The sequence below is a fragment of the Rhineura floridana genome, chromosome 1 (assembly GCF_030035675.1).
Source record: "Rhineura floridana isolate rRhiFlo1 chromosome 1, rRhiFlo1.hap2, whole genome shotgun sequence".
Lineage (NCBI taxonomy): Eukaryota > Metazoa > Chordata > Lepidosauria > Squamata > Rhineuridae > Rhineura > Rhineura floridana.
Window position 1 is genome coordinate 286,879,528 of NC_084480.1, and position 27,140 is coordinate 286,906,667.

Sequence of the window (27,140 nt, forward strand, 5' to 3'; positions counted from 1 at the left end):
TCCCAATGGAGGGATATAGAAAGTGGAGTCCCCCAAGGATTGGTATTGGAGTTATGCTTTTTATCTTGTTCATAAACAATCTAGAGTTAGGGGTGAGAGCAGGGAGGTGGCCAAGCAGGCTGATGATACTAAATTGTTCAGGGTTGTTAAAACAACAAGGGATTGCAAAGAGCTCCAAAAGGACCTCTCCAAACTGAGTGAATGGGCAGTAAAATGGCAAATGAAATTCAATGCAAACAAGTGTAAATTTATGCATATTGGAGCAAAAACTTTAATTTCACATATATGGGGTCTGAATTGGCAGTGAATAACCAGGAACAAGACCTTGGGGTTGTAGTGGATAGCTCAATGAAGATGTCGACCCAGTGTACGGCAGCTTTGAAAAAGGCAAATTCCATGCTAGGGATCATTAGGAAAGGTGCTGAAAATAAAACTTAACAATATCATAATGCCGTTGTATAAATCTGTGGTGCAGCCACATTTGGAACACTGTGTACAGTTCTGGTCGCGTTACCTCAAAAAGGATATTGTAGAGGTGAAAAAGGTTCGGAAAAGGGCAACCAGAATAATCAAGGGGATGGAGTGACTCCCCTATGAGGAATGGTTGCAGCATGTGGGGCTTTTTAGTTTAGAGAAAAGGCGAGCAAAGGCAACATGATAGAAGTGTATAAAATTAAGCATGGCATGGAAAAAGTAGATAGAGAAAAGTTTTCTCATAATCCTAGAACTCGTGGGCATTCAATGAAGCTGAATGTTGGAAGATTCAGGACAGACAAAAGAAAGTACTTATTCACATAGGGCATAGTTACAGTATGGAATTTGCTCCCACAAGAGGCAGTGATGACCAACAACTTGGATAGCTTTAGAAGAACATTAGACAAATTCATGGAGAACAAGGCTATCAGTGTCTGCTAGCCATGATGGCTGTGCTCTGCCAGCATAATCTGATGCAGTATGCTTCTGAAAACCAGTTGCCAGTAGCTGCAGGAGGGGAGAGTGCTCTTGCACTCAAGTCCTCCTTGTGGGCTTCTCATGGGCATCTGGTTGGCCACTGTGAGAACAGGATGCTGGACTAAATGGTCGCTGGCGTGATCCAGCAGACTCTCCTTATGTTCATTTGTTTGAATGGATGAAGAGTGTACACCTGAAGTACTTGATAAGGTTACTCACAAGTGTTGCAGTCATAGAGACAGTTCAACTTAATGGGCTCCAAACCACTTTATATTCAGAATTTGAACCAATAGCTAAAATTGTTGTTAGCTTCAGTTGAAGCATATATTAATCGTAGTATCATAATTGATTCCTAATTTCATCTTGAGGAAAATGGAGAAAGTGATGAATCATGCCAATGTGAGACATAAACTTTACTGTGTAGACATTAACTTACAATATGTCATAGTGTGGTGAAGCAGTGTGGTATAGTAGTTAGAGTGTTGGACTTGGACTTGGGTGACTAGGACTGAAATCCTTGCTTGGCCATGAAGCTGACTGGGTAACATTATGCCAGTCATTGTCTCTCAGCCTAACCTACTGCACAGGGTAGGTAATATGCCACCTTGAATTCCTTGGAGAAAAGGTGGAATATAAATGTAAAATAAAATAAATAGTTTAAATTGCATTTTTAAAAAATGGGAGAGGAATGGAATACCTTGAACATCATGAATTTAGTACCCAAAAAGAATTTTTATATAGGAAAAAAATGAAAATGCCAAATATCATGCCTATATTTTGTTGCAAATATCCCTGCCAGTAAAAACCACTGTGGCATCCTAGTGCATATACTCACAGCGCAATAGTCAAGTGCAATTGTCACATGTGACAAATCTGCACACTTTTAATAAGAGAAAAAACAAAAATTAGTTTACTCACCTTTTCTTGTTTGTAGAACTCCTCTCGTATGACTTTTGCATTAATAAATCAGTAGTTTTGAGAGGATAATACTTTTTTCAAAGGCACCAAAACTATCTTTTCTTGTTCCGCAGTAATTAATTATTTGTTTGTCTACTTGATGTGGTAATAGATGAACTGTATTGTAGTCTGAACACTATGAATTCTTCACAGGTGAACCTTATGGATGATATGCAGTTATGACAGCCAGCTCACACGTTAACCATCTTACTAGCAGGAGTCTCATTCTCAATATAGTGCCTCAGTCAAATGCAGTGGGTGTCTTGCACTTGTGAAAGATGTTGTGCAACCCCCTTGTTTTTTAATACATAATGGTAATTAAGCTAGTGCAGTCCTGCTTGTGCAACAGTGTCAGCTCTCAAATTTTGTATTATTATGTTGGATCTCACTGTAAATTAATTGTAAAATGATTATATTTTTGTGCATTTTGAGATTTCGATCAACATCTGTCCAAGTCTTACTAATTATATCACTGCTGAATATATCTCCGTACCATAACACACATGTATCTAACCAATTGTTGTAAACTGCCCAGAGAGCTTCGGCTATGGGGCGGTATACAAATGTAATTAACAACAACAACAAAAATAATAAATAATAGCTTACATTCACAAACATTAACTGATGTAAGTGTCAAGATTGATATTAATATAAAGTAACAGAAGTCAGAGGTAGATGCCTAAAAATTAATCTTTAATTTAATGGCAACTACCTTGATATAAATGACATTTTTCTCATGGAGAAAGAGGAGACAGTGTGAAGAACTACAGCTGGCATAAAACCACCATTCAAACATCTCTTTGGCATACATCTTCTACATAGTGTACATTGGTGTTTAGCTGATTTAACATGAAAAGTTTGTGTTTGACTTTGGCACTCACAAAAGCTATGGTGTACTCTATGGCTTCCTGCAGCAGGACATAGGTTTTTAGGAATACTTTACCTCTTTCTGCCAAAATCTACCTCAACAACACTGTTGGAAATGACTGAATAATATACTGTTTGCCATTGTAAAGTTTTAACTGTTTAGGTTTTTAAAGTTTGTTTACTGTACGTTTTCCAGTTTTGTTTGAACATTTGTAGGAGTTTGTTTTTCTCTTACAAATAAAAAAGGCACTCATGTTCAGATCTGTTACATTTTGAGTAGTTGCATGTTTGGAACTAGGGCTGCAGTTCTATGTCTAATTGAACCCAGTAGGAATCACGTCTGAGTAAATATGCATAGGATCAGACTGAATACTTTAGTTCCCTTGCACTCAGTGGAATTTTAATCATGTCTCACTGTACAATAGATTGCATGACTGAAACCAGTCGGGTTTATGTGTGTAGAGCAAACTTCCCTGTACATATTCTTTGCTGGATGGGGAAATGTGTATATATGTGTGCTGCCTAATTCCTTTTCCTTTTCAAGCTGCTGAGTCTGTGCATTTATAGCCTGTTAAAGTTGAAATCCTGCATATAGATGTTCAGAACAGCAAGTACAGAGCTCAATGCTGTATCCCAACTTTCTTGCTTCTACTAAACAGCCAGGTAGTATGCTCTCTTGGATCACAGCCATTATCTGTAAGAAATTTAAACAACTACACTGATGTCAAAGGCATTTAAATATTAAACATGCATGCTACAAATTATGAGAGAACAAATGGCCATATGAATTATGAAAATATCACGTGGGGGCAGAGAGTGAAGAGTTTTTTCCTTCCGTCCCCCAAGAATTCCTTACCTGGTGGTAAAAAGGAAATCAAGAGAGGCCAGGACCATTTCCATAGATTTTTTTTTTTATGTCAAACTAGGCCTCTTGAAAGGTAGGAAGAACATATCTTTAGAATTCTGGGCATCCTCAAGGATCAGCAAGTGGGGAGCTATCATTTCTCAGTGTGGCTGCTTTAAGGAAGGCTGCCCTTCAGTAGTACCCTGCTTGAAAAACCTACTGCCCCCCAAAATTGGAAAATATCTTTTTGTGCAGTATAGCCAGTTAACTGATTCAGTGTTGCAGCCCTGCAAGTTATGAAGGCTACAGTGGGTTATGGCAGTAAATATACTGAGACCTTTTAGTTAATGTAAGCCATCCCAAGCAGTATTAATCAATGGTGTTCCATTATTAGGCTACTGCAGGAAATGTTATAATATATATAACAATATTACTTTTTAAATTATATCATAATACAATGTGTAATACTTCTAAATCCAATCTAATCGTCAAAAGCTGGTAAATCTAAAATCATTTAAGAAACTTGAAACAGTTAAAACACTGAAAAGGCACTAAAACTGCTTTGTTATGTGTAGCAAATCTTGACATCTACATAAACTTTCTCAGTGCCTTTAGGCAACTCATTATGTCTCAGCCTGACCCCAATCGACAATATTCTCCTCCTGTCTACTCTTCTGGCCAACCACATTATTCATACTCTTTTAGAGAATATTAATGTACAGATTTCTTGGAGGGCCTACATCCATAAACCTTCACAGTCTTTCCCAAGGTTTGGTAACTTCTAATTTTCTGTGATAGAGTTGTTTGTCTATATGAAAGCAACTTGAAATAAAAAAATGTTTTATTTTTATATGTAAATCATGTCGATGCATATTAAATGTTTTATAGAGATTATGAGTATGGAATGATTGTGATTCTACACACCTTGGCACCCACCTGCATTCTTTGAATTTATTGGAATTTTTCACAGATAGGTATATTAGTAGTCAAAAGTACAGCCATCTGCATTCTACTGATTATTGTGTGAGCAACAAGTGTTAGGGATATGTAAACCCCCTGAGAAAATTTCCCTCAACATTCTTCAGATTTTGCATTAATCAAAATGTCAGTATCAACTCTAGTGTAGGTACAATTCTGAAACAAGGAAATAAGCCCAACATATCAATGTATAAATTGTAAAACAAACACACACACTTCTTTATCTTATTAAAAGTTATCACTTCTAAAACAAATAAATTAGAATGAGAATGTAATATCTTACTTGATTAGTGTTGTTTCTTTGTCAGTGCGGTCTTCCATGGCTAATATTTCACTGATTCATTAGAACAAGCATTAGCTGAAGACAAGACTTTGAACAAAGAGCAATTGTTAGTTTTGTTAATGTAACAGAGTATTGCATTTCAGCTTTGGGAAAGGATGGTTGATTGATGTAGCTTGGCAGGAGGGTAAGGCCCCACATGCTGCTGAAGTAGGGTGAAAAGATGGTAAATTATAATGCACCTTAGGGTGGATGTTTTAATATATTTACACTGTTTTATTTACACTGGTGCTGATCACTAGATAGAATTTTGCATTTGTTATTAATCTGGGTTGTATCACGTTTAATATTGAAATACCACATAGGTTATTTCTGTGGCAACTCTGACATACATGGGGTTCAGCAGACAAAGCAATGTAAATGTGAAACCACAGCAAGTTTGAGTTTCTTTTCTTCCACAGAAGATATTTTAACATCATGGACAGATTCTCCTGTGCCCCTTAAGAATGCAGTTATTAAAAAATGTGACCCCCTTAGATTTTCTTTACTATATATAAACAATATTGTGATAAATTGGAACTGTACATATATAATATGCATAATAAATTTATTTATAGAGAGAGCACAGTGATTATCATATGTATAGTATAGTTTATATTTTCAAATAATTTCAGTGTGCTCATTAGAGGATTTGACTGATATCCACGTATGGGTTTGATAAACTGACACAACAGTGAAAAAGAACTCCTGTCCCATGTCAGCTTATCAAACACACTATGGATGTTCTGCCTTTCATCCTACATCAAAATAAGTTCCACATAATAAATATGAAGCTTGTGTTCAGTGAAACTCAACCTCAGTACTTCCAGGTGAATATATGTAGCACCTGATAAGGCTGAGGTATTGTACCACTAAACAAACAGAACCTTAAGGAACCAATGAGCACCAGGTATAGCAAAATGAAAATTGCTATAGAATCAGAAAGAGGTTGTTTGCCTCAGTTTACTGGTAAGCCAAATATTTATGTAATGCTTGAGAAAGCCAAAACCTAGTGTCCTGTTACAGACAAGCAATGCTGAGTTTTGAACTAAAATTATTTAACCCATAAAACAAATCAACAAATAATGTATTATGTTCTTACCTCTAGTTTTAGCACCAGATTTCTTATTGCTGCTAACATCATTCCCTGTCCTCCTTTCTGAGTCTATTTAGAAAAGTCGCCAAACTTCCAGTTAGAATTATGCATATGTATCATTTACACAGCTATCAAATCAACATTTGGAATAAGTCCTGCAGTAAAAGTAAATCAACATTATTCTCTCTAAGCACCAAAAAGTATTAAAATATTCACTCTCATTTTATTTTTTTGTTGAAGCATTTCAACAAGAAAGAGACTTTAAAAAAAATGCCAGGCAGTATATACATTCACACAATAAGAAGCTGAAACTTTCAACAGTTGGTTTTTACATTTCCTCACATTTACCTGAAAATATAGAGAATACTTTACCTTTTCGCCCCCACTATTGTGCTCCAGATATAGGACTAGAAGACAACTGCAGTGGAAAACGTTCTTCTGCTTATTTGTGGTAAATTACTGTACACAGAGCTTTTTGGAACAAGGCACTACTTTTAAATGTCTGGTCACCTCACGGGATATGTAGTGCATTTCCTGCCACTAGGATAAGAGGAAGGAAGCACAAGGCCAAAACGTTTGATGTGTGGTCTACTGTAATTCCTTTCATGTGTTCAGTGGCTTTTGTAGGATCCATGTACTACAATTAATTCTGACCATGCTGTGGTCCATTTCATTAAAGCTGACCTTCCTAAATGGAAAACAAATTCACATTATAGTGGCATTCACCTGTCACCATTATAAGGAAAAGAGTTATCATATTTTGCCCTTAAGCTGATTTCTTTATTAAGTTTCATGGGAAGGTTTCATTTGGCTTATAAAGATAAATTTCATTTGGGGGTGGGAATAAAAATGCAAAGAAACATCTGATAACCTAAAACTAGATATTGTAGCTAATATCTTAATGACTTGGAGGAGCTCAAAATCATTCTTCAAACATTAATATTTAAATATCTTAAGATAAACTTTCCTGAAAGCCTGTGAGTAAGAGGCCTCTTAGGTGGCCCTGGCATTGAAAGTTTTCCAGAGCGCAAGCTTGTTGGAACTGCCTGTGTTGTTCCTCCAGTCAGCTTTCAAACATTTAATTTTTCACAAAATACACATTTAAGTACTTCCCCCCAATGTATACATTTCTAAACATATTCTATGAAATGTCATTTTTAAACACATTTTGGTACAGTTTTGATCTGAGCACTATATTGCAACATCCAGAGAAGTGCAAAATCAAAAGGATTATTGCGTCCTAATTCATACAGGAGGTGTGAATTACATATGTGTGCTTAAAAATGTTGATCAAATAAAATTCTCCATCCCTAGTTGGGTGGACCATGGACACAAACCACATAGTGTGGGTTAGTCTGTATGGTGAATAGATACACACACAAAAACTTGCAACATGAGGCAGCTGCTATGTAGACTCAGATTAATGTGACTGCAATGCCACAGAAGTATCATAAGAAGTTTATTCTGACATTCCCTTTGTCATGGACAGATCACTGCTTGCTGAAGTTTAGACTTTCAGTAACCTCTTCCCTCTGCAAGGGTGGGGGACCTATTAAATTGGTCTGCCCCTGGAGACTAATGGTTCCTGATGGTTTTCAAAGGGCTCTGGGGGATTTTCCGGCTGATAGGACTGGCGCTCCTGTTGAAGCCCTGGTCGCTCTGTGGAATACGGAGATGACCCGGGCTGTTGACACGATCGCTCCTGCACGCCCTCTCCTGTGTAGAGCTCATACAGCTCCATGGTATTCTCCGGAGCTGAGAGCGATGAAACAAGATAGGAGGCGGCTTGAGCGGAAATGGAGGCGAACCCCCGACGGATACAGTTATGCGCTGGTTAGTGTTTCGACTAAGTTGTATGTAGGAGCAGTGAAGGCAGCTAAAAAACATCATTTTGCTGCCACTATTAAATCATCTCTCTGCCGTCCAGCGGAGCTCTTTCGAGTTGTTCGGGGGCTTCTTCATTCAAACCCTCCAGACACAGTGGAATCATCGGAGGCCCGCTGCAATCAGTTTGCTGATCACTTCCAGAATAAGATCTCATGCATCCGCCGGGACTTAGACTCTCAAGTTATAGCAGTTGATCCTAGTGAGGTGTCCGGAGCACAGTCTTGTCATGTTTTGTTGGATGAGTTCCAGTTGGTTCAGCTCGAGGACGTGGACAAGGTGCTTGGACAGGTACGTGCAACCACTTCGGTACTGGATCCTTGCCCCTCTTGGCTAATAAAAACTAGCAGGGATGGAACAGGTAGCTGGGCCAAGGAAGTGATAAATGCCTCCTTACGAGAGGGAGTGTTCCCTGGCTGTCTGAAAGAGGCAGTGGTGAGACCACTTCTGAAAAAGCCTTCCTTGGACCCAGACAATTTTAACAGCTACAGGCCAGTGGCGAATGTTCCATTCCTGGGCAAGGTCTTGGAACGAGTGGTTGCTGGCCAGCTCCAGGCGCTATTGGATGAAACCGATTATCTAGATCCATTTCAATCGGGTTTTAGGCCCGGTTTTGGCACCGAGACGGCCTTGGTCGCCCTGTATGATAACCTATGTCGGGAGAGAGACAGAGGGAATGTAACTCTGTTGATTCTCCTTGATCTCTCAGCGGCTTTTGATACCATCGACCATGGTATCCTTCTGGAGAGGCTCACGGAGTTGGGAGTTGGAGGTACTGCTTGGCAGTGGTTCCGCTCCTACTTGGCGGGTCGTCTCCAGAAGGTAGTGCTCGGGGAACATTGCTCGACACCGTGGGTTCTCCAATATGGAGTCCCGCAGGGGTCAGTTTTGTCCCCCCTGCTTTTTAATATCTACATGAAGCCGTTGGGAGAGGTCATCAGGAGTTTTGGAGTGCATTGTCATCAGTATGCTGATGACACGCAGCTCTACTTCTCCTTTTCATCTTCCTCAGGTGAGGCTGTCGATGTGCTGAACCGTTGCCTGGCCGCGACAATGGACTGGATGAGAGTTAACAAACTGAAGCTCAATCCAGACAAGACTGAGATGCTGTTGGTGGACGGGTTCTCTGATCGGATGGTGGATATATACCCTGTCTTGGACGGGGTTACACTCCCCCTAAAGGAGCGGGTTCATAGTTTGGGAGTCTTTTTGGGCTCTTCCCTCTCACTTGAGGCTCAAGTAGCCTTGGTGGCAAGGAATGCGTGTTACCAACTTAGGTTGGTAGCCCAGCTACGTCCCTATTTGAGTAAAGAGGACCTTACATCAGTGGTACATGCTCTGGTAACCTCGCGTTTGGATTACTGCAATGCGCTCTACGTAGGGCTACCTCTGAAGGCAGTTCGGAAGCTACAGCTAGTGCAAAACGTGGCAGCCAGACTGCTAACAAGGACCAAGCAGTCCGAGCATATAACACCTGTTCTGGCCCGCTTGCACTGGCTGCCAATATGTTTCCGGGCCAGATTCAAAGTGTTGGTATTAACCTATAAAGCCTTATACGGTGCGGGACCACGATACCTTGCAGAACGCCTCTTCCGATATGAACCGGCCCGTACACTATGCTCTACTACGAAGGCCCTCCTCCGGGTTCCAACTCATAGGGAGGCCCGGAGGGTGGTGACAAGATCTAGGGCCTTCTCAGTGGTGCCCCCCGAACTATGGAACAGTCTCTCCGAGGAAGTGCACCTTGCGCCGACTCTGCTTTCTTTCCGGCGCCAGGTTAAAACCTTCCTATTCTCTGAAGCATTTTAATTTCAATTGATTTAATTTTAAAAATGTTATTGTATTGATTTTAGACTGTATTATTTTGTATTATATTGTGTCATTTATTGTATTTCCTATGTTATTGTATTTCTATGTTCACCGCCCAGAGAGCTATTGCTAGTTGGGCGGTATATAAATTTAATAAATAAATAAATAAAATTAAGACTGTTGTGTGAAAAACAAATAGGTATCATTTTATCCTCTGTGTAAATTGCTTTTGCAAATGCAAGCAGTGGCTCATTTGCCTTTGTATAAATACAGTTGCATTTTGGATAAGCAATTAATAGGGGTGTGTGGTTTCCTCAGTCCATCATTCATAATTTCTAGACAACCTATCCAAGTCTGCATTGTGTTTTAAAATGTTTTTAAAGAAGTTTTTAAGATTTTTGTTTTTAAGATTTTTTGTTTAGTCCATCATTTGTTTGCCGCCCTGGACTCCCTCTGGGAGGAAGTGCTGGATATAAATGTAATAAATAAATAATGGGCACATATCAGTCTGTATGCATTTATGATGATGTTTTACAAATAAAAAAGCAGGGTTACATTTTGTAACCCAATTCATAGTTACAAAAACTTGCTATTGGCGTAGGAGGGCTAACATACGTACACTCTCCTGCTGCAATGACCATGTGGAGAGAGGTTAGCAAGATGGAGTACAGTGAGATAAAAACTATTGTGGTTTAAGTATAATCTCTTTGTAGTATAGTTGGACAAGACAAGGATAGAAGCTAGTGGAGATAGTTGGATTGATAATGATGGACAGGGTCAGGGAGAATAGACTGGCAGTTCAGATGGGGCTCAGGTGGTTCAGAAGTGAGTCTTGAGATTCCTGAAGAATATGTAAGGTCATTTTCAACTGCCAAATGAGTTCTCCCTTTGGCCATCAGGACAGTTGCTAGGAAAAGTGGAAGTAAAGCTCCATCTGCAAACATAAGTTTATCTCATAATTCTTTCGCCAGTGCATGTCCCTTGATCAGAGGAGGAGCATTATAGAAACCATAGAAACAGGAATGGCAGGAGACAAAGGAGACTGACAGTAGTTTATTGTGAATAAACAGAGCGAATGTGATGATGACAGGCCTCATCACTTTAAGTGTTTAGGAAAAACCTGAAGATCCACTTGTTTTTATCTGTTTTTTCTTGAGCCACATTCTTCTGATTTTGTTGTATGAATGAATGAATTTATTATGGTCAAAGACCAGCATATTTTTGTTGTAGTAGTAGTTAGACTGTATTTTGGAATGGGGGTGGATTTTCTTTGGTTTTACTGGCTTTTAATTATTTTATTGTTAGTCTTTTTTGTATTTTAATTATATGTCACCTTGGGAGGGGTTTCCCCCTTAAAGGTGGCATAAAATTTTGTAAATACGTACAGAATGTAAAAGAAGATGAGGGAGAAATCTGATGCAGAGAAGAGGAAACTTAAAGATCATGAAAACAAAAGAGAAACTCTAGTCTCTGAAGAAAGAACTAAAGTATTTATCCGTATCATTTGCCTTCAACAAATGCACTAAAGTTACAACCTGTATCAAGCACAATGCATTTCCTACGTGGAAAGAACTACCCTGTAGGAACAAAATGTTTTCTACCCAAAGTCCCCCTAACCTGATGACTACTTAAATTTCTCTTTAAGATCCTCTTTTCAAAATGTAAGGTAATTCCACATTTCCCAACTGAGGGAACATTCAAACTCTAATATAAAGGAGAGAAAAGTATCTGAGGGAAGTGTTTTCAGTGTCACTGAGTGCATTTTTAATTTTGTTTTTTCCATGTTGCTATATTCATCATATGAAAGAGAGAACCATCAAGAACACACTTTGTTTCCAACTCTTTGGTGTATGTTTCCATCACCTTTTGCCATTTATTTTCAACCAACTAATTGCAAAAGCGATTAATCTTGAATTCTGTTTATATGTTTGTTTAGGCAAGTTATAAACACCACCTATCAATTATATCCTTAAATTAAACAAAATGTTCTGTCCGGCTGCAGTCAACAACTGTATTGTTCAAGTGGTGTAACTGCAGAACAGGAATAAGAAACCAGGGACATTCAGGGCTGCTGCTTCTTGCACTGTCAGGTAATGAGAGAAGCCCCAGACCACAGAGGGGGGAAAGCCCTGAGTTTACTGTCAACTCTCCCAAAAAGGTGTCCCAGTGGGTTTCTCCCATGTAGCCTGGTGGGTAGGAAGGAGGGATCTTCCATGAGCTGCCACTTTGCCAGAACATGGGCCAAACTAGAGGGAACTTGGGACATCTATAGATTGGAACTTATATATATATATTTAAAAAGTATTAATTGCAGCAGCAGGAGCACCTAATTCATGTCAACACTGTGGAATGAAGGGAGAATTTTAAAGCTGTTCCCTCCCTCACCATTTTCCTGATTAAAATTACTCATCCACCACACCTATATTTTTCCATTGGTGGGGAGTGTGATGTTCCTATATTAATGTATATATGGTAAGTGTTGTTGTTTTAGAAGATACATGGTAAGTGGAGTGAAAGAGGAGGGGGAGTGAATGGGCAGTAGAATGCGAGATGATTGGCTGAGTGTTTAAAATGGCTGAATGTATAAAAGGAATAGTGAGAGTGGAATCAGGGGGGAGAAGAGAACTGAGTGGGTTGGTTGGTGGGGTTTAGAGAGTTGTTTGCCAGGAGGGAGGTGGAGTTCGGATTAGTATTGAGTAAAACCATATGCTTATGTGCCTTAAGAAGAAATCTTGTTAATCTTGTTAGCTTTGTTATCTGTAATAAATACTTAATTTGGTTTACCAAAGGCCTGATCCTTGGCTGGGGTTTCACAGACCAGAAGGGAGGGTAAGGTAATGACCAAGGCTGAAGGGGAACTGTAACAAATGGTGGCAGCGGTGAAGAGAATAACAATACCAGTATTCAGAGTCTCTGGGAATACTAGTATTGGGACGTTACTGGTGGTTGCCTAGCAGGGGGATCTGTTGAGATCTGTGCTAGAGCGGGGAGAGAAACCATAAGAGAGAGCGGTCCGGACTGGTGGAGTCCCTGGTGGTGCCTAGAGACAGGCAGTAACCACGAGCAGGTAGGAACCTGACAGGGAGAGCCAAGGAAGGACGCATCACAGGGAGGACATTCAAAATATCACACTAGTACCTCTATCTATTGTTTGCCACATTGGGAAAAGAGCAATGCAGGGGGGGGGTCCTAATCAGGAAGAATAGTGAAAAGCCCACCCCAGTGCCATGGACATGATTCAAAGGGCTGCTAGCTAATATCATTTAAAAAACACACGTGGCAAATTACTATGAATGGGACTGCAACATCATGCCTAGCTTTGTCAAAGGTTTAGCACTGATGCTTTTTTGTGAAAGAAATTTGCTTTCATTTACAATTTTACAGGTGGAAACAGCAAACAAATCCAGATGTCTCAACTTGTTCCTTAATTTTAAAAAAGCAATTAGGCCTATTCCTGAGACAAATCAACTTCACAGTTTTGACAACTGCACCAAAAGATATTATTTTGCTTGTGTGTGTGTGTGCGTGCGTGCGTGCGCGTGCGTGCGTGCGTGCGTGCGTGCGTGCGTGTGTGTGTGTGTGTGTGTGTGTGTGTGTGTGTTGATTCATCTGTGGTGGTCTTCCAGTGATTTCACATGGTTTGGGTGGCAGACGGCAGAGTGGCCAGAGTGTATTTTTTAAGAGGATGGAGAATGTTGTCATGCACAGAATAAGCACTCACTTCAAGGTAAAATGTGACATTTATCCTGCAAAGTAACTGGTGTTTGTTCAACAGAGTAATGTATGCGAATGTATATGCATTTTTAAATGACCAGAATACAGAAGGGTATTACTATTACATATTTTTAGAGCTGTCTTGCAGAAGACAACCTCTCAAAACTCTGAATTGTTCTTCAAATTGCCCCGAGTTCAAGAAACGTTTTGGTCCTCAGGCACAAGAACATTTCAAATAGGAAATGGGAAACATAGTATATGAATGCCAGCACCTGTCCTCCTTTTGAAAAGCACTTGCGCTGCATTTTGAACCTGGGGGAAAAAAGCATTGGAGGCGGCAGGGAATCATGAACAAAATGTGCAGACATTCTGTTTGGATCCTGTTTGAGGGCAGGTTACAATACATCCATATTCCGTATTTTATCATGCTGGCTGAAGTAAAGTGGCTTTCCCAGTCACCTAGGAAACTGAAGCTTCTGAACAATACCTTCAGAATTAAACTTTCCTGACATATAATATGAATACTCCCTGGCTTTGGAGTGAAGAGAAGTGTGTGGAAGTAAGACTTCCTATAATAAATATGATTAAACTGTACAATACTATTACTTGTATCCTTTTTGAAAACTGGTATTTTTTTCCTGTAGTCTTTTATAAGTCTCAACTGACCTGTAAGGGAATACATTTGACTTTCTTACAATGAACCTCTGAATTATGCCTATTCAGCAGTGAGTAATAACTGATTCAACATGAGCTGTTTCTTATATAAACATACAAAATGCCTGACCCAGACTAAATCAATTTAAAAAGGAAAACATTAAAGTTATGCTTCCTGTTACATGCTTAAGGTCTTCTCTGGGTGTATTACATTAGTGTATTATTTACCAACTATAGTAGACTTTTAGTTTATTCTCTGATGCCACCTGCAGAGTGGCAAAGATGGTAGATATTTTATTGAATACAATAAAGTGTGCATTTAATGTTAAATGTCACAGTGATTAAGAGAAACTTTTATAATAAGGATCAGGAAGTCCTTAGCATACCTTACTGTCCAGATTTTAGTTGCTATAACATTCTCATGCTACAGAATGTGATGGGGTAAAGTTCAAAGGGATGGTTGATTTCCTTGGGTCATGCGTCATTTGGATTTTAAGTCCCAAGAACATCACCAGGGGCTTGGAACGGGTGAGAGACTGAAACATGCCCCAGAGAGCATTAGTTCTGAGCTGTCCCAGTGTGTTTCTGGCCTGAAACATGTAGCACAAGGAAAAGGAACTTACCCATAATTTCCAGTCATCATCAAGACTCTGATCTGTTTCACTTCTAAAGGAAGCATAGCTTCTTCAAAAGGAAGGGCTGAATATAAATTGAATTGAATGAATAAATAAAATATTGGTAATATGAGATAGGGTATTTATGATGTCTGGGCCTTGGGTCTGTAACTCTCCCCTATAAGAGGTTTGACTGGCCCCTGTTGTTAGATGGGTAGTCAAGCATTTTTATTTCACCAGGTTTTTAATTGATTTTAATTATGCATGAATTTTGCTTGTGGGGTATTTTGTTTTTATAGAGTAGGGGAGGCTGACCTGTTGTCTTCCAGATGTCATTGGATTCCATCTTCCATCAGCTCCAGTCAGCATGGCCATGGTCAGGCAGTTTTCATCCAAACAACATCTGGAGGGCCACAGGTCAGCCATCCTTGACTTTATACTCATTTTTATTGTATTATGACTGTGTTTCTGGGTTTTACTATTGTGAACTGCTGTGGGAGCCCTGATGGGGGCCAATATATATGTCAGAAGAACATAAGAAGAACCCTGCTCCATCAGACCAAAGGCCCATCTAGCATTCTGGTCTCCCAGTGACCAACCAGATGCACTCTCCCCACTTGTGATTCCCAGTAATAGATATTCAGAGGCATACTGATACATAGCCATCATAGCTAGTAGCCATTCTCCATTACCCTCGCTGGATTGTCACCTTGTAGTAGTGAGCGGGCTTGAGTGTTCCAATGAGCTCTGTGAGCAATGCTGTCAGGTGGTATGTACTCCCAGCAGGGTCACCCATGGCGGTAAGGTCAAGGGAGAGGAACCAAACAAAGAACAATCCAAAATGTCCTCAACAGCAGAACAGGCAAAGGATAACAATGTGTATGTTACAATGTCTGTGAAGGTGGATGAAGGCTGCAGCAGATACAAGACTTCCAATCATTGTGGTATCCATGCTGTTGGATCAAAGCCTTTTTCTGTTAAGATTGTGTAGATCATTGTGTGCTGATCTCCCCACATAAAACAAATTCACACACAGGTATCTTCCAACCAAAACAAAGCAAAAGTCCTGTGGTGATAGGCGAATGGTGATGGGGGCAGGACTGTGAAATCCAGAAGCCCCTAGTCATGGACCGGCACATGGGCGGTGGATACAGATTCAGTCATCCTGGCTGAAGAACTGACACAGTGCTATTCAGGATCCACTCTGCTCACCCCATATGGTGAAGGGGCTAGAAAAGATGTCCTAAACAGAATTTGCCTTATCTCTCCTTGACTGGATTATCACATCCAATGGAGTCACCACGTGTGTTTGCAAAAGACAATTGAATTTTGGAACATGGAATATACAGACATTGCTGGGCAACACAGATAGTGAATGTCCTGAACGCAGGACTGCCATCATTTAATATTGACATTGCAACACTCCAAGAAAGTCGAAGAGCAGGAGAAGGACAACTGAAGGAAGAAAAAGGAGGCTATACCTTCTTCTGGAAAGGACTGCCTGAACAAGAATGATGAATACATGGAGTAGGCTTTGCTATTAAAAATAATCTTGTGAAGCTCTTGTCAAAAGTTCCTATTGGCATTAATGAACAACTCTCTGGATAAAACTCGCCAAAAACCAGCAGGCAACTATTGTAAGTGCTTATGCGCCAACATTAGATGCTGATGAAGACATCAAGGAACATTTTTATAACCAGCAGGACACCATGTTATCAGAGATACCTAAGGAGGATAAAATTATCCTGGGTGATTTCAATGCAAAAGTTGGAAAGAAGGAGTTGGCAATAGCAGCCTGAATGGTATTCTACTTCTGACTAAATGTGCAGAGCATAATCTTGTTGTTATAAACACACTCTTTCACCAGAAAAATAAATTTAAAACATCATGGAAGTACCCTTGGTCAAAACACTGGCATCTCCTGGATTACATAATTGTCCATGCTAGAGATCATAATGATGTACTCCTCACTAGGGCCATGACGAGTGCTGATGACTGCTGGACAGATCACCGATTAATTCAATCCACTATGGCCATTAATATTGTTCCTCAATGTAAGCTCCAAGGAAGAAAACCAAGGTGTAAAATGAACACCCATGACCTTCAATATTCTATTAAGCTAGCTTGTTTTCAAACAATGCTTAAGAAATATCTACCTGTGGAACTCCCTGAAAATGTCAAGGATCCCTGGATTAAACTGAAGACATCCATTATTGCAGCATGTGAACAAACTATTGGATACCAAACTAAGAAACATCAGGATTGCTTTGATAAGAATGATACTGAGATTAAACATATCACCAACAAGAAAAGGAAAGCCTTCCAGATATGGTAGAATGACATTAACTGTGCTACTAAGAAGAAAATCTATGCCAGTGCAAAGGCTGAGGTTCAGCGAAGAACTAGAGAACTTAAGAACGTCTGGTGGACAAAGAAAGCTCAAGAAATCCAGCATTTTGCAGATGCTCATAATATACAGGGCTTTTTAATACCACAGAGGCCATCTATGGAACAACAAATAATGGTACGAATCCCTTATGTTCAGTGGATGGTACCAATGATAAAGAGTCTATTGCACTGCATTGGAAAGAGCATCACCACGACTTCCTTAATCATAACTCTACTGTGTCTGGTGAGGTCTTCTCGCAAATTCCTCAACAACATACTAGAGACAAGCATGCAGTATTTCCTGATTTGGATGAAGTCAGTAAAGCCATTAATCAAATGAAGAATAACAAAACTAGTGGACCTGATGGGATTTCTGCTGAAGTCTTTAAAGAAGGTGGGCCTGAACTTACACAACAACTTCATAAGCTCATAGAAAAGATCTGGATGAGGGAGGAGATCCCTGAAGACTTTAAGGATGCCATAATTATCACTCTTTTTAAGAATGGTGATAGAACAGATTGTGGGAACTATCAATTGTGGGGACACAGATTGTGGCATCTTTCTTCTTGCTACCACAGGTAAAATCCTTGCAAGTATCCTCGCAAATCACCTCCTACCTATCTCAGAAGATATCCTCCCCGAATCCCAAAATGGTTCCCACCCTTCCAGGGGTACAGTGGACATGATCTTCACTGCACGACAGCTTCAAGAAAAATGACGGGAACAAAAATCTTTATATATGGGTGTTTATTGATCTGACTAAGGCCTTAGATACTGTGAATCTAACTGCTCTCTGGACCATCCTTCTGAAAATTGGATGCCCTGATAAATTTGTGAATATATTGCGACTCCTTCATGACAATGTGATGGCGACAATTTTGGATAACAGTGGTTTCGGAGCGATCCATTCAGAGTTGGAGCAGGCATAAAACAGATGCATCATTTCTCCGACCTTATTTGATATTTTAATTGCTATGATTCTACACCTTATTGAGGGGAAACTTCCTACTGGTGTGGAAATCATTTATTGAACAGATGGAAAGCTTCAATCTCAGTAGGCTGAAAGCAAAAAGTAAGGTAATTACTTTTGTGTTTTAGAACTTCAATATGCCGATGATAATGCAGTCTCCGCACATTCAGAGAAAGATCTTCAAACTATCCTAAATGTCTTTGCAGAAGCATTTGAAAAGCTTGGGCTGTCACTTAATATTAAAAAAAACTCAAAGAGCTTCATCAACAGGTGTGAACTAGTCCCTCAGTAGCACCGTCAGTCCAGCTTAATGGTGCAACACTGCAGAATGTTGATCACTTTTCCTATCTTGGCAGCCATCTCTCTGTAAAAGCTGACATTGACGCTGAAATTCAACATTGTCTGAGCTCTGTGAGTGCCACATTCTCCCGAATGAAGCATAGAGTGTTCGAGGATCGGGATATTCACAGGGAGACCAAAATGCTTATTTACAAAGCCATTGTACTACCGACCTTACTGTATGCCTGTAAAACGTGGACCCATTTATAAATGCCACTCCCAACTTCTTGAAAAATTCCACCAATGCTGCCTCCAGAAAATGCTGCAAATTACTTGGGAAAGACTAATGTTAGTGTTTTGGAAGAAGCAAAGACCACCAGTGTTGAAACAATGATCCTTCAATTTCACCTTCGCTGGACTGGCCATGATGTTCAAATGCCTGATTACCGTTTTCCAAAGCAGCTACTTTACTGCCAACTTAAGGATGGAAAACAGAATATCGGTGGACAGCAAAAGAGGTTTAAAGATGTTCTTAAAGATAATCTAAAAAAAATGTAACATGAGCATTGAGAACTGAGAAGTTTTAGCCCATGAGTGTCCCAAATGGAGGTCGGCTATTATCAAAGGTGCTATGGACTTTGAAGAAGCACAAGTACAGGGCGAAAGGGACAAACGAATTAAGTGGAAGGCACATCAAGCAAATCCTCATCACAATTGTCTTCCATCTGAAAGCCTATGTCCTCACTGTGGAAGGTTATGTGGATCTAGGATTGGCCTCCAGAGTCACTTACTGACCCACCATTAAAGACCTTATCTTGGAAGAAAAACTTACTCGGTCACGAGTGATCACCAATGAGTAGCCATTCATAACCTTATCCTCCATGAATTTGTCTAATCCACTTTTAAAGCAGTCCAACTTGGTGGCCATTACTACCCCTTATGGAAATGGATTCTGTTAACTATGTGGTATGTGAAAAAGAAGTACTTTCTTTTGTCTGTCACGTTGAGAACTCCAACCAGGTAGGATGGCCAATTGTACAACTTTATATGAGGCATTCCTCTCTTTAAAGAGATCTCTGGGGTAAAAACTTGTTTCTCTGTATGTCCAATGAAATAAGGAAGTACTTGCTATTAGACAATGTGAACAGATGGTGCTTATTTTGTGCTTTAAAAAAAACTTTGCATAATGCCATTCCCAACAGCATTGCCTTGGGGTGGGGGGAGATGGTTTCTCTGATGGGACCCTGTTTTATGTTTTGTGTACTTTTTTTAAGCTACAATGGTTATTTTTTAAGTTCCCTTGGCCTGATTTCAAACGTCCTCTTAAAGTGATCAGTTTAGGTGTCTGGCAAGACTGATTTGGGCAGGAGGAAGATGGGGAGATGGGGGGGAGAGGGAAGAAGATGGCAAAAAGAAAGGGAAAAGGGGTGGTAGCAAAAGGGGAAAAGGTAGCCCCACTCACTTTTTCCTGTGACTCCAAGTACTGCTGGCTTCTGCCATGTCACCATTGGCATTTTGCCCCTGATAGATTACTCCTGGGGGACTGTGGTACAAGTGCTAGCTAGTTCTGCATTATCCAGAAATAATCCACAGCAGGGACTATCTTGGGTAGCCTGGATCTTGTTTGCATCCTAAGAAGGCAGACACACACAGTATTGGACTTCAAAGTGCAGCCTCCTTCACCCTGCCCAGGATAGTCCTTGGGGAGCTTGTTTGCAGCTTACAGACAGTTGTTGTTATGTGCCTTCAAGTCAACCACGACCTATGGCAACCCTATGAATCAGTGACCTCCAAGAGCATCTGTCATGCACTACCCTTCTCAGATCTTGTACATTCAGGTCTGTGACTTCCTTTATGGAATCAATCCATCTCTTGTTTGGCCTTCCTCTTTTTCTACTCCTTTCTGTTTTTTCCAGCATTATTGTCTTTTCTAGTGAATCATGTGTTCTCATGATGTGTCCAAAGTATGATAACTTCAGTTTCATCATTTTAGCTTCTAGTGACAGTTCTAGTTTAATTTGTTCTAACACCCAATTATTTGTCTTTTTCGCAGTCCATGGTATGCACAAAGCTCTCCTCCAGAGGGCACTTTAAAGTTTCAGCTGCAAATGACTGTCTTGGCCTTTCCCCACTTGTCTTGCTCTTCAGCTCTCCATGAGTCGCTTGAGTGTTAATCTTGAACTTCTGGCAGCCCAGTTAATTTGTGAACTGGTCATGCAGGTGATTGCCATCCCTAACTGCCTGCAAGAAGATGTCTCTCAAGTTGTGATCAAGATCTGTAGAAATGGTGAAAGGTGGCCAAATGAACTGGAGATAAACTGTAAAAATGGGCAGAAAAAATGTTATCTGTTTATAGGGGCATCTTTCCATATAGATAAATAGTTATTCACTGTGTTAACATAGCTTGTATGAATATTGACAGGATATAATATTTATTTCTGAACACCTCACATAACTATTTGGATAGTCTGAAGTGATGTAAAGCAAAAGTGTGTGTTTGGGTTCTGATTTGAAAGAACTGTTACTATAAGAATGGTGAAAAGTGATCTAGAGAATGAGAAATTACTATCTTTTAATTATCTCTTCAGTCTGATTTAGGGTGTTGAATTAGGATTGCTAAAAGCAAAAGTATTTTGTTCCTAGTATGCAAAGGCAACAGGAAGCCAAGGATGATTGCTGTAATTAGCTGCTAGCAAGCCACTCCCTGTCAAGAATGCAGTATTAACCTGCAGTTTACTATACAGAATACCTATTGTTGCAGTACAGGTATTGTGTACTACTTGTTGAACATTGTCATGTGAATTGATTCATAATATAAATGTGACATGCCAAGAAATACTGGGCACCTGATTTTTCACAATAACTGTTGATTATTTACCCGCTGATTCTAAATACACTCACATGGAAGTATATCTCATTTGCACAATGTAGAAATATGCGTGTTAGAATATTGAATTGTCTATAAATGAAGAGTTGTTTAATATTTAGATGTGAGCTCCCCATTTCAACCCTGCCCACTTGTACTAGTGCACTGGTGTCTTGTTTGTGTTCTGCAACAATACAAATGGATCTGCAATCTCTGAACTTGGATCATTTTTTGTTTGTCATAGTGGGTACAAATGGGGTTGCCTTTTCTGTTCAACACCAAAATGGGGTTGCATGCAGTTTGTGGCTAATGTGTAGGGGGCAGTTCAGATGGCAATTTCCCCTTGAGTTGCTTTTAAGCTGCACTCTGAAACTAGAAATTTCAGGGAGAACGTAGAAGAGTGGAGGGTGTTCATGCAAACTCTGGAACAAGTAGTTGTTCTGATGTGATGAAAGCTGACCTCAGCAGAGGTAAGATGAGACAGGGCAAGACAGACGGGGTACATTGGACAGCTCCATGCAGGGCTTAGGCTGAAATGCTGCATGAGAGCAGAGCTCAGATATTGCTTCTGCAGCAGTTACTGTCAGATTGAGCCTTATATAGGAGCTGTGGATCTGTCTCACTAGCTAGCTCCACCTTCACTGAAGTACCTCTGCATTTAAAGGGACCCAGCTTTCTCTAGTAGATATTTACCTTAATGGAGCAGGGCAGTATCCGGTTGTTGTTGTTGTTACTACTACTACTACTACTATTATTACTATTATTAATTGAATTTCTTAGTTGCCCATCTGGCTGGTTATCCAGCCACTCTGAGCAACGTACAAAATAGACATACAAGTACATTAGACATTAAAAATCTGAAAACAATGATAATAAAATCTAGCCCACCCCAAAAGCCTGCCTGAAAAGCCAGGTCTTCAAGGCTCGGCGGAAGCTCATCATAGAAGGGGCACTGGGACTTCTGCGATGAAGTTATCTTGAGTCAGAGAAGGCCATATGGCACCCTCAGTCCAGAGGAATACTATGTATCCTCTTCTTGTGGAAGTGCTTTCAATAGATGAGGTGTTTTTGGTGCTGGCTTTAAGGACATTTACACCTCCCACTTTGAATCTTTTGCCTCATCAACCAAAGAAAGGGAGTCTGACCCCAGGCTCGTCACAGCCATTAACTTTTATTGCATAATTTAACCCTATTGTTAAAACTTTGTTTAGACTCTCTCGCCACATTATTTATTTATTTATGGCATTTATATACCACTGTTCAGGCGGACCTCACCAAATCAGTTTACATAAGATTACTACAACAATAAGTATTGATTATTTGTTTACATAAGATTGTTATCAGTATTGATTTTTTAAAGTTACAGTAAAATGGAAAAGACAGCTTGTATGTTTAAGAAGAAGCTGGTACTGCTTCTTCTCACTCCCTTCAGGACAAGATGGTTCTCTGCTGCAGATGCCCCTGTGGTGACATTTGTTGGAAGGAGGGAGGGGCCACTATGGGAGCTGGATGGTGTCAGTTCCTCAGCCTTGAAACTTATTTTATTTTTGCCATTATAGGAGAGCTTTGAACTTGGGAATTCTTCGTGATCCTGGTTCAGAGGTTGAAGACAGACAGTATCAAATAGATCTCCAGTTCATCAACATTGGTACTGCTCAATGGGATCAGTTGAAGCCAGAAAAGGAGAATGGTAAAGGAAAGTCAGTGCCAGAGAATGAAAGGAATTCACAGAATCCAGCACTTGAGTGGAATATGGCTAGTAGGTAAGAAACAACTTGAAAATAGTCTCTAGCAAAAGCTATTATTAAAATAGCTGAACATTTTGTTGTTTATACATTCAAGTGTGTTTGCATTCCACAGCAAACGTGTTTTCCATGAGCTAGAGATCTGAACAGCACACTTCAAATTGTTGTTCTGTAGTATTGTTGCACTGTAATTGCCATACAGGTACAGTTATGTCTATATTGCAATAATAGCTTACAATATGGCCATAAAATATATAATGCTGAAACCTGGCATTTGCATTTCCAGTCTAGGAACAACAGAGTTGTTATCCATTTTGTACTTTTACAAAGTTTGAACAAAACCAGTTTAGACATTTTTAAGCCAGCAAAGGACAAAAAGTTTTTCCCCCCTTGTTGGCTCCAAGCCAGTTTCTGTGCTTCTGTAAATGAAAACAGCTGCAATTTCTGAAATGACAAATTTCTGCTGATTTGTTGATATGCAAAAGAAGGCTTCCAGCTCAAATCTACTTAGAAATGTTACTTTGACATCTGCCATTTTTAGTGTTCTATATTGATTATACTTTTACAGCAGACCTTGATGCTTTTTTCCAGTTAGAGGTCACAGTAGCCCTGTGCAGCTAATGTGCTGTGTACAGTGAATGTTAGGGGAAGGAATTGGGTTTGTGCCTGGTGAACAGATCTTTTGTAAGCTTTGCCTGTCTGCAAAATTTCTACCCTGCTAAAATGTACAGGACAGATCACACAAACAGAATCTACCTGTGTAGGTTCAATTCAGAAGTTTGAATGGTTGTGCTAAGGTTTGAGGGTGATGCTAGTGGGTACAATCCCCCCTCCTATATCCATTCATTGTATGAAAATATGGTATGCACAGGCCTATAGTGTGACAAATTGATGTTAAAATTTTGTTACATCCAGAAGCCATGAAGAAAGATGTATCCAAAACCCAACCCAGTGGAAGTATACACTAGGAAACTGCATTAAGGCAAGATGTTGAACAGTGTATTTAATAAACTTTAGAATATCACACTGAAAGTTAAACTATTTAATATGTAATGGTTTTGATAGCAAGCAAGTCAAGTTTTTTACTATGCATGTATTTTTGCAAATTTACTTTTTACATATTTTTACGTACACAATTTACATATCCTTGTTTGAATACTGCAAAGGCATAATTGTCTATAGTAAGCAAGTAAAAACCCCTTTAGGATGCACACCTTAATGTGGTGAGGGGGTTTGAGAGTGTTGAGGAAGCTGAGAGCAATGCCGTCAGGAGTCTAGACAAAGAGATTACACTCCTAGAAAGGGCACCCATGGTCAAAGCTGAGACACCAGACTAAGATGCATCCAAACTCAGAGGAAGGCAATGGTAAACCACCTCTGAATACCTCTTACCATGAAAACCCTATGAACAGAGTATCCAAAATGCAACACGAGATAGTGCTGGAAGATGAGACCCCCAGGTCAGAAGGCACTCACCGAGCTACTGGGGAAGAACAAAGGACAAGTACGAGTAGTGCTGTGACTAATGACACAGCTGGGTCAAAACCAAAAGGAAGCCCAGAGGCTGATGCACACAGATGCGAAAGGAGAGTCCAGAGTTGTACGACGCACACAATAGGAACATGGAATGTGAGAAGCATGAACCAAGGAAAGTTAGAAATTGTCAAGCAAGACATGGAATGCATCAACATTACAATACTTGGTGTGAGCAAACTAAAATGGATGGGAATGGGACATTTTCAATCAGGCAACTACAAAATATTTTATGCAGGAAATGAGAAATTAAGAAGAAACAGGGTTGCTTTAATAGTGAGACGTGATGTAGCAAAAGCAATTAGGAGCTACAACGCAAGGTCTGAGCGAGTGATATCAATGAGATTAAATGGGAAACCTATTAACATAACCATCTTCCAAGACTACGCTCCAACGGCAAACGCAGAAGAAGAAGAAGAATCGGAGAGATTTTATGCAGAAGTACAGGAGGAAATTGATCACACACCAAAACAAGATGTGCTGATAATCATGGGGGATTGGAATACAAAAGTAGGGAACAGAGAAGAACTAGGAATTGTGGGGACATGGGGCTTAGGAGACAGAAATAAAGCAGGAGAAAGACTTATTGAATTCTGTGAAGCCAATAATTTGTTTCTTGCGAACACATTTTTTGAGCAACCGAAAAGACGACTGTACACATGGACATCATCAGATGGTCAATATAGGAATCAAATTGATGATATAATTGGTAGCAGAAGATGGAGAAGTTCCATACCTTCTGCAAAAACAAGACCAGGAGCAGACTGTGGTACAGATCATGAACTGGTCGTATCGAAAATCAGAGTAAAGCTAAAGAAGAACAAAGCAATCATAATGCTAAAATACAATTTAAATAACATCCCAGAAGTATATAAAGATCAAATAAGGAACAGATTTGAGTCTTTAAACTTAGTTGACAGAGAGCCAGAAGAACTATGGAGTGAAGTCAGAGACATTATCAGGGAAGAATACAAAAAAGACAATACCTCTAGTTAAAAAGAGAGAAAGACCTCAATGGATGACTGAAGAAACTCTTAAAATGGTTAAAGAGAGAAGGAAAGCAAAAGCAAAAGGAGATAGAAACACGGTCAGAACCCTAAATGCAACAATACAGCAACTAGTACATAGAGACAAAGAGAACTATTACAATAGTTATTGTATAGAAATAGAAGAGGACAACAAAAAAGGAAGAACAAGAGCCCTATTCCAAAAGATTAGAGAAATTAAAGTGAAATTTAAACTACGAGTAGGAATGTTGAATAATCAGCAGGGGAACAAACTGACGGACCAAGATGAAATAAAAGGAAGATGGAAGCAATACACTGAAGAACTCTATAAAAGAGATGCAAGGATGACAGATTCATTCACTGAGGCACCATATGATGAAGAACCAGAAATTTCAGAATGTGAGTTAAAAGCTGCTCTTAAAATACTTGGAAGAAACAAATCACCAGGAACAGATGGCATACCAATAGAGTTGCTACAAGCCACTGAGACTGAATCTGTCCAAATTTTGACAAAAAATTGTCAACAAATGCGGAAAACTAAACAATGGCCCACAGTCTGGAAGCATTCAATATATATCCCAATACCAAAGAAAGGGGATCCCAGGGAATGCTGTAATTATCGAACTATTGCCGTAATATCCCACCCTTTCCCAATCAGAAAGGGTGTGAGACAGGGGTGTATTTCATCAACCTATTTGTTTAATCTGTATGCAGAACATATCATACGGAAAGCTTGATCGGACCAAGATGAAGGAGATGTGAAAATTGGAAGGAGGAATACCAATAATTTAAGATATGCAGACAATACCATACTACTAGCAGAAACCAGTAATGATTTAAAATGAATGCTGATGAAATTTAAAGAGGAAAGCACAAAAGTAGGACTACAGCTGAACATCAAAAAGACTAAAGTAATGACAACAGAAGATTTATGTAACTTTAAAGTTGACAGTGAGGACATTGAACTTGTCAAGGATTATCAATACCTTGGTACAGTCATTAACCAAAATGAAGAGAATAGTCAAGAAATCAGAAGAAGGCTAGGACTGGGGAGGGCAGCTATGAGAGAATTAGGAAAGGTCCTCAAATGCAAAGTTGTATCACTGAACACTAAAGTCAGGATCATTCAGACCATGGTATTTCCGATCTCTGTGGATGTGAAAGTTGGACAGTGAAAAAAGTGGGTAAGAGAAAAATCAACTCATTTGGAATGTTGTGTTGGAGAAGAGTTTTGCACATACCATGGACCGCGAAAAAGTCAAATAATTGGGTGTTGGAACAGATTAAATCAGAACTATGACTAGAAGCTAAAATGATGAAACTGAGGTTATCATACTTTGGACACATCATGAGAAGACGTGATTCACTAGAAAAGCCAATAATGCTGGGGAAAACAGCAGGGAGTAGAAAAAGAGGAAGGCCAAACAAGAGATGGATTGATTCCATAAGGGAAGCCAGATACCTGAACTTACAAGATCTGAGCAGGGTGGTTCATGACAGATGCTCTTGGAGGTCACTGATTCATAGGGTCGCCAGAAGTCATAATCGACTTGAAGGCACATAACAACAAGCAAGTAAAAATACAATCTCATTCTCATCTTGAAGGTTTTTTTCCCTTTTGGCTTCACCCCCATGCTTGCAGCCCAAGTCTAGCTTCCAAATTGT

The 27,140-nt window shown here is 39.7% G+C and overlaps 1 protein-coding gene across 13 annotated transcripts in view; it reads left to right on the forward strand.

Moving 5' to 3' along the window:
• VPS13B (vacuolar protein sorting 13 homolog B) overlaps nucleotides 1-27,140 on the forward strand; it is a 590,935-nt gene that overhangs the window by 338,136 nt on the left and 225,659 nt on the right. For 11 of the 13 annotated variants that reach the window (XM_061603977.1, XM_061603888.1, XM_061603895.1 and 8 more), the window contains one exon: nucleotides 22,750-22,953. In XM_061603977.1, the coding sequence (XP_061459961.1) occupies nucleotides 22,750-22,953 (204 nt within the window). Of the gene's footprint in view, nucleotides 1-22,749; nucleotides 22,954-27,140 lie in introns of those variants that run through there. The other 2 variants (XR_009759752.1, XM_061603987.1) reach the window with 1 other exon arrangement.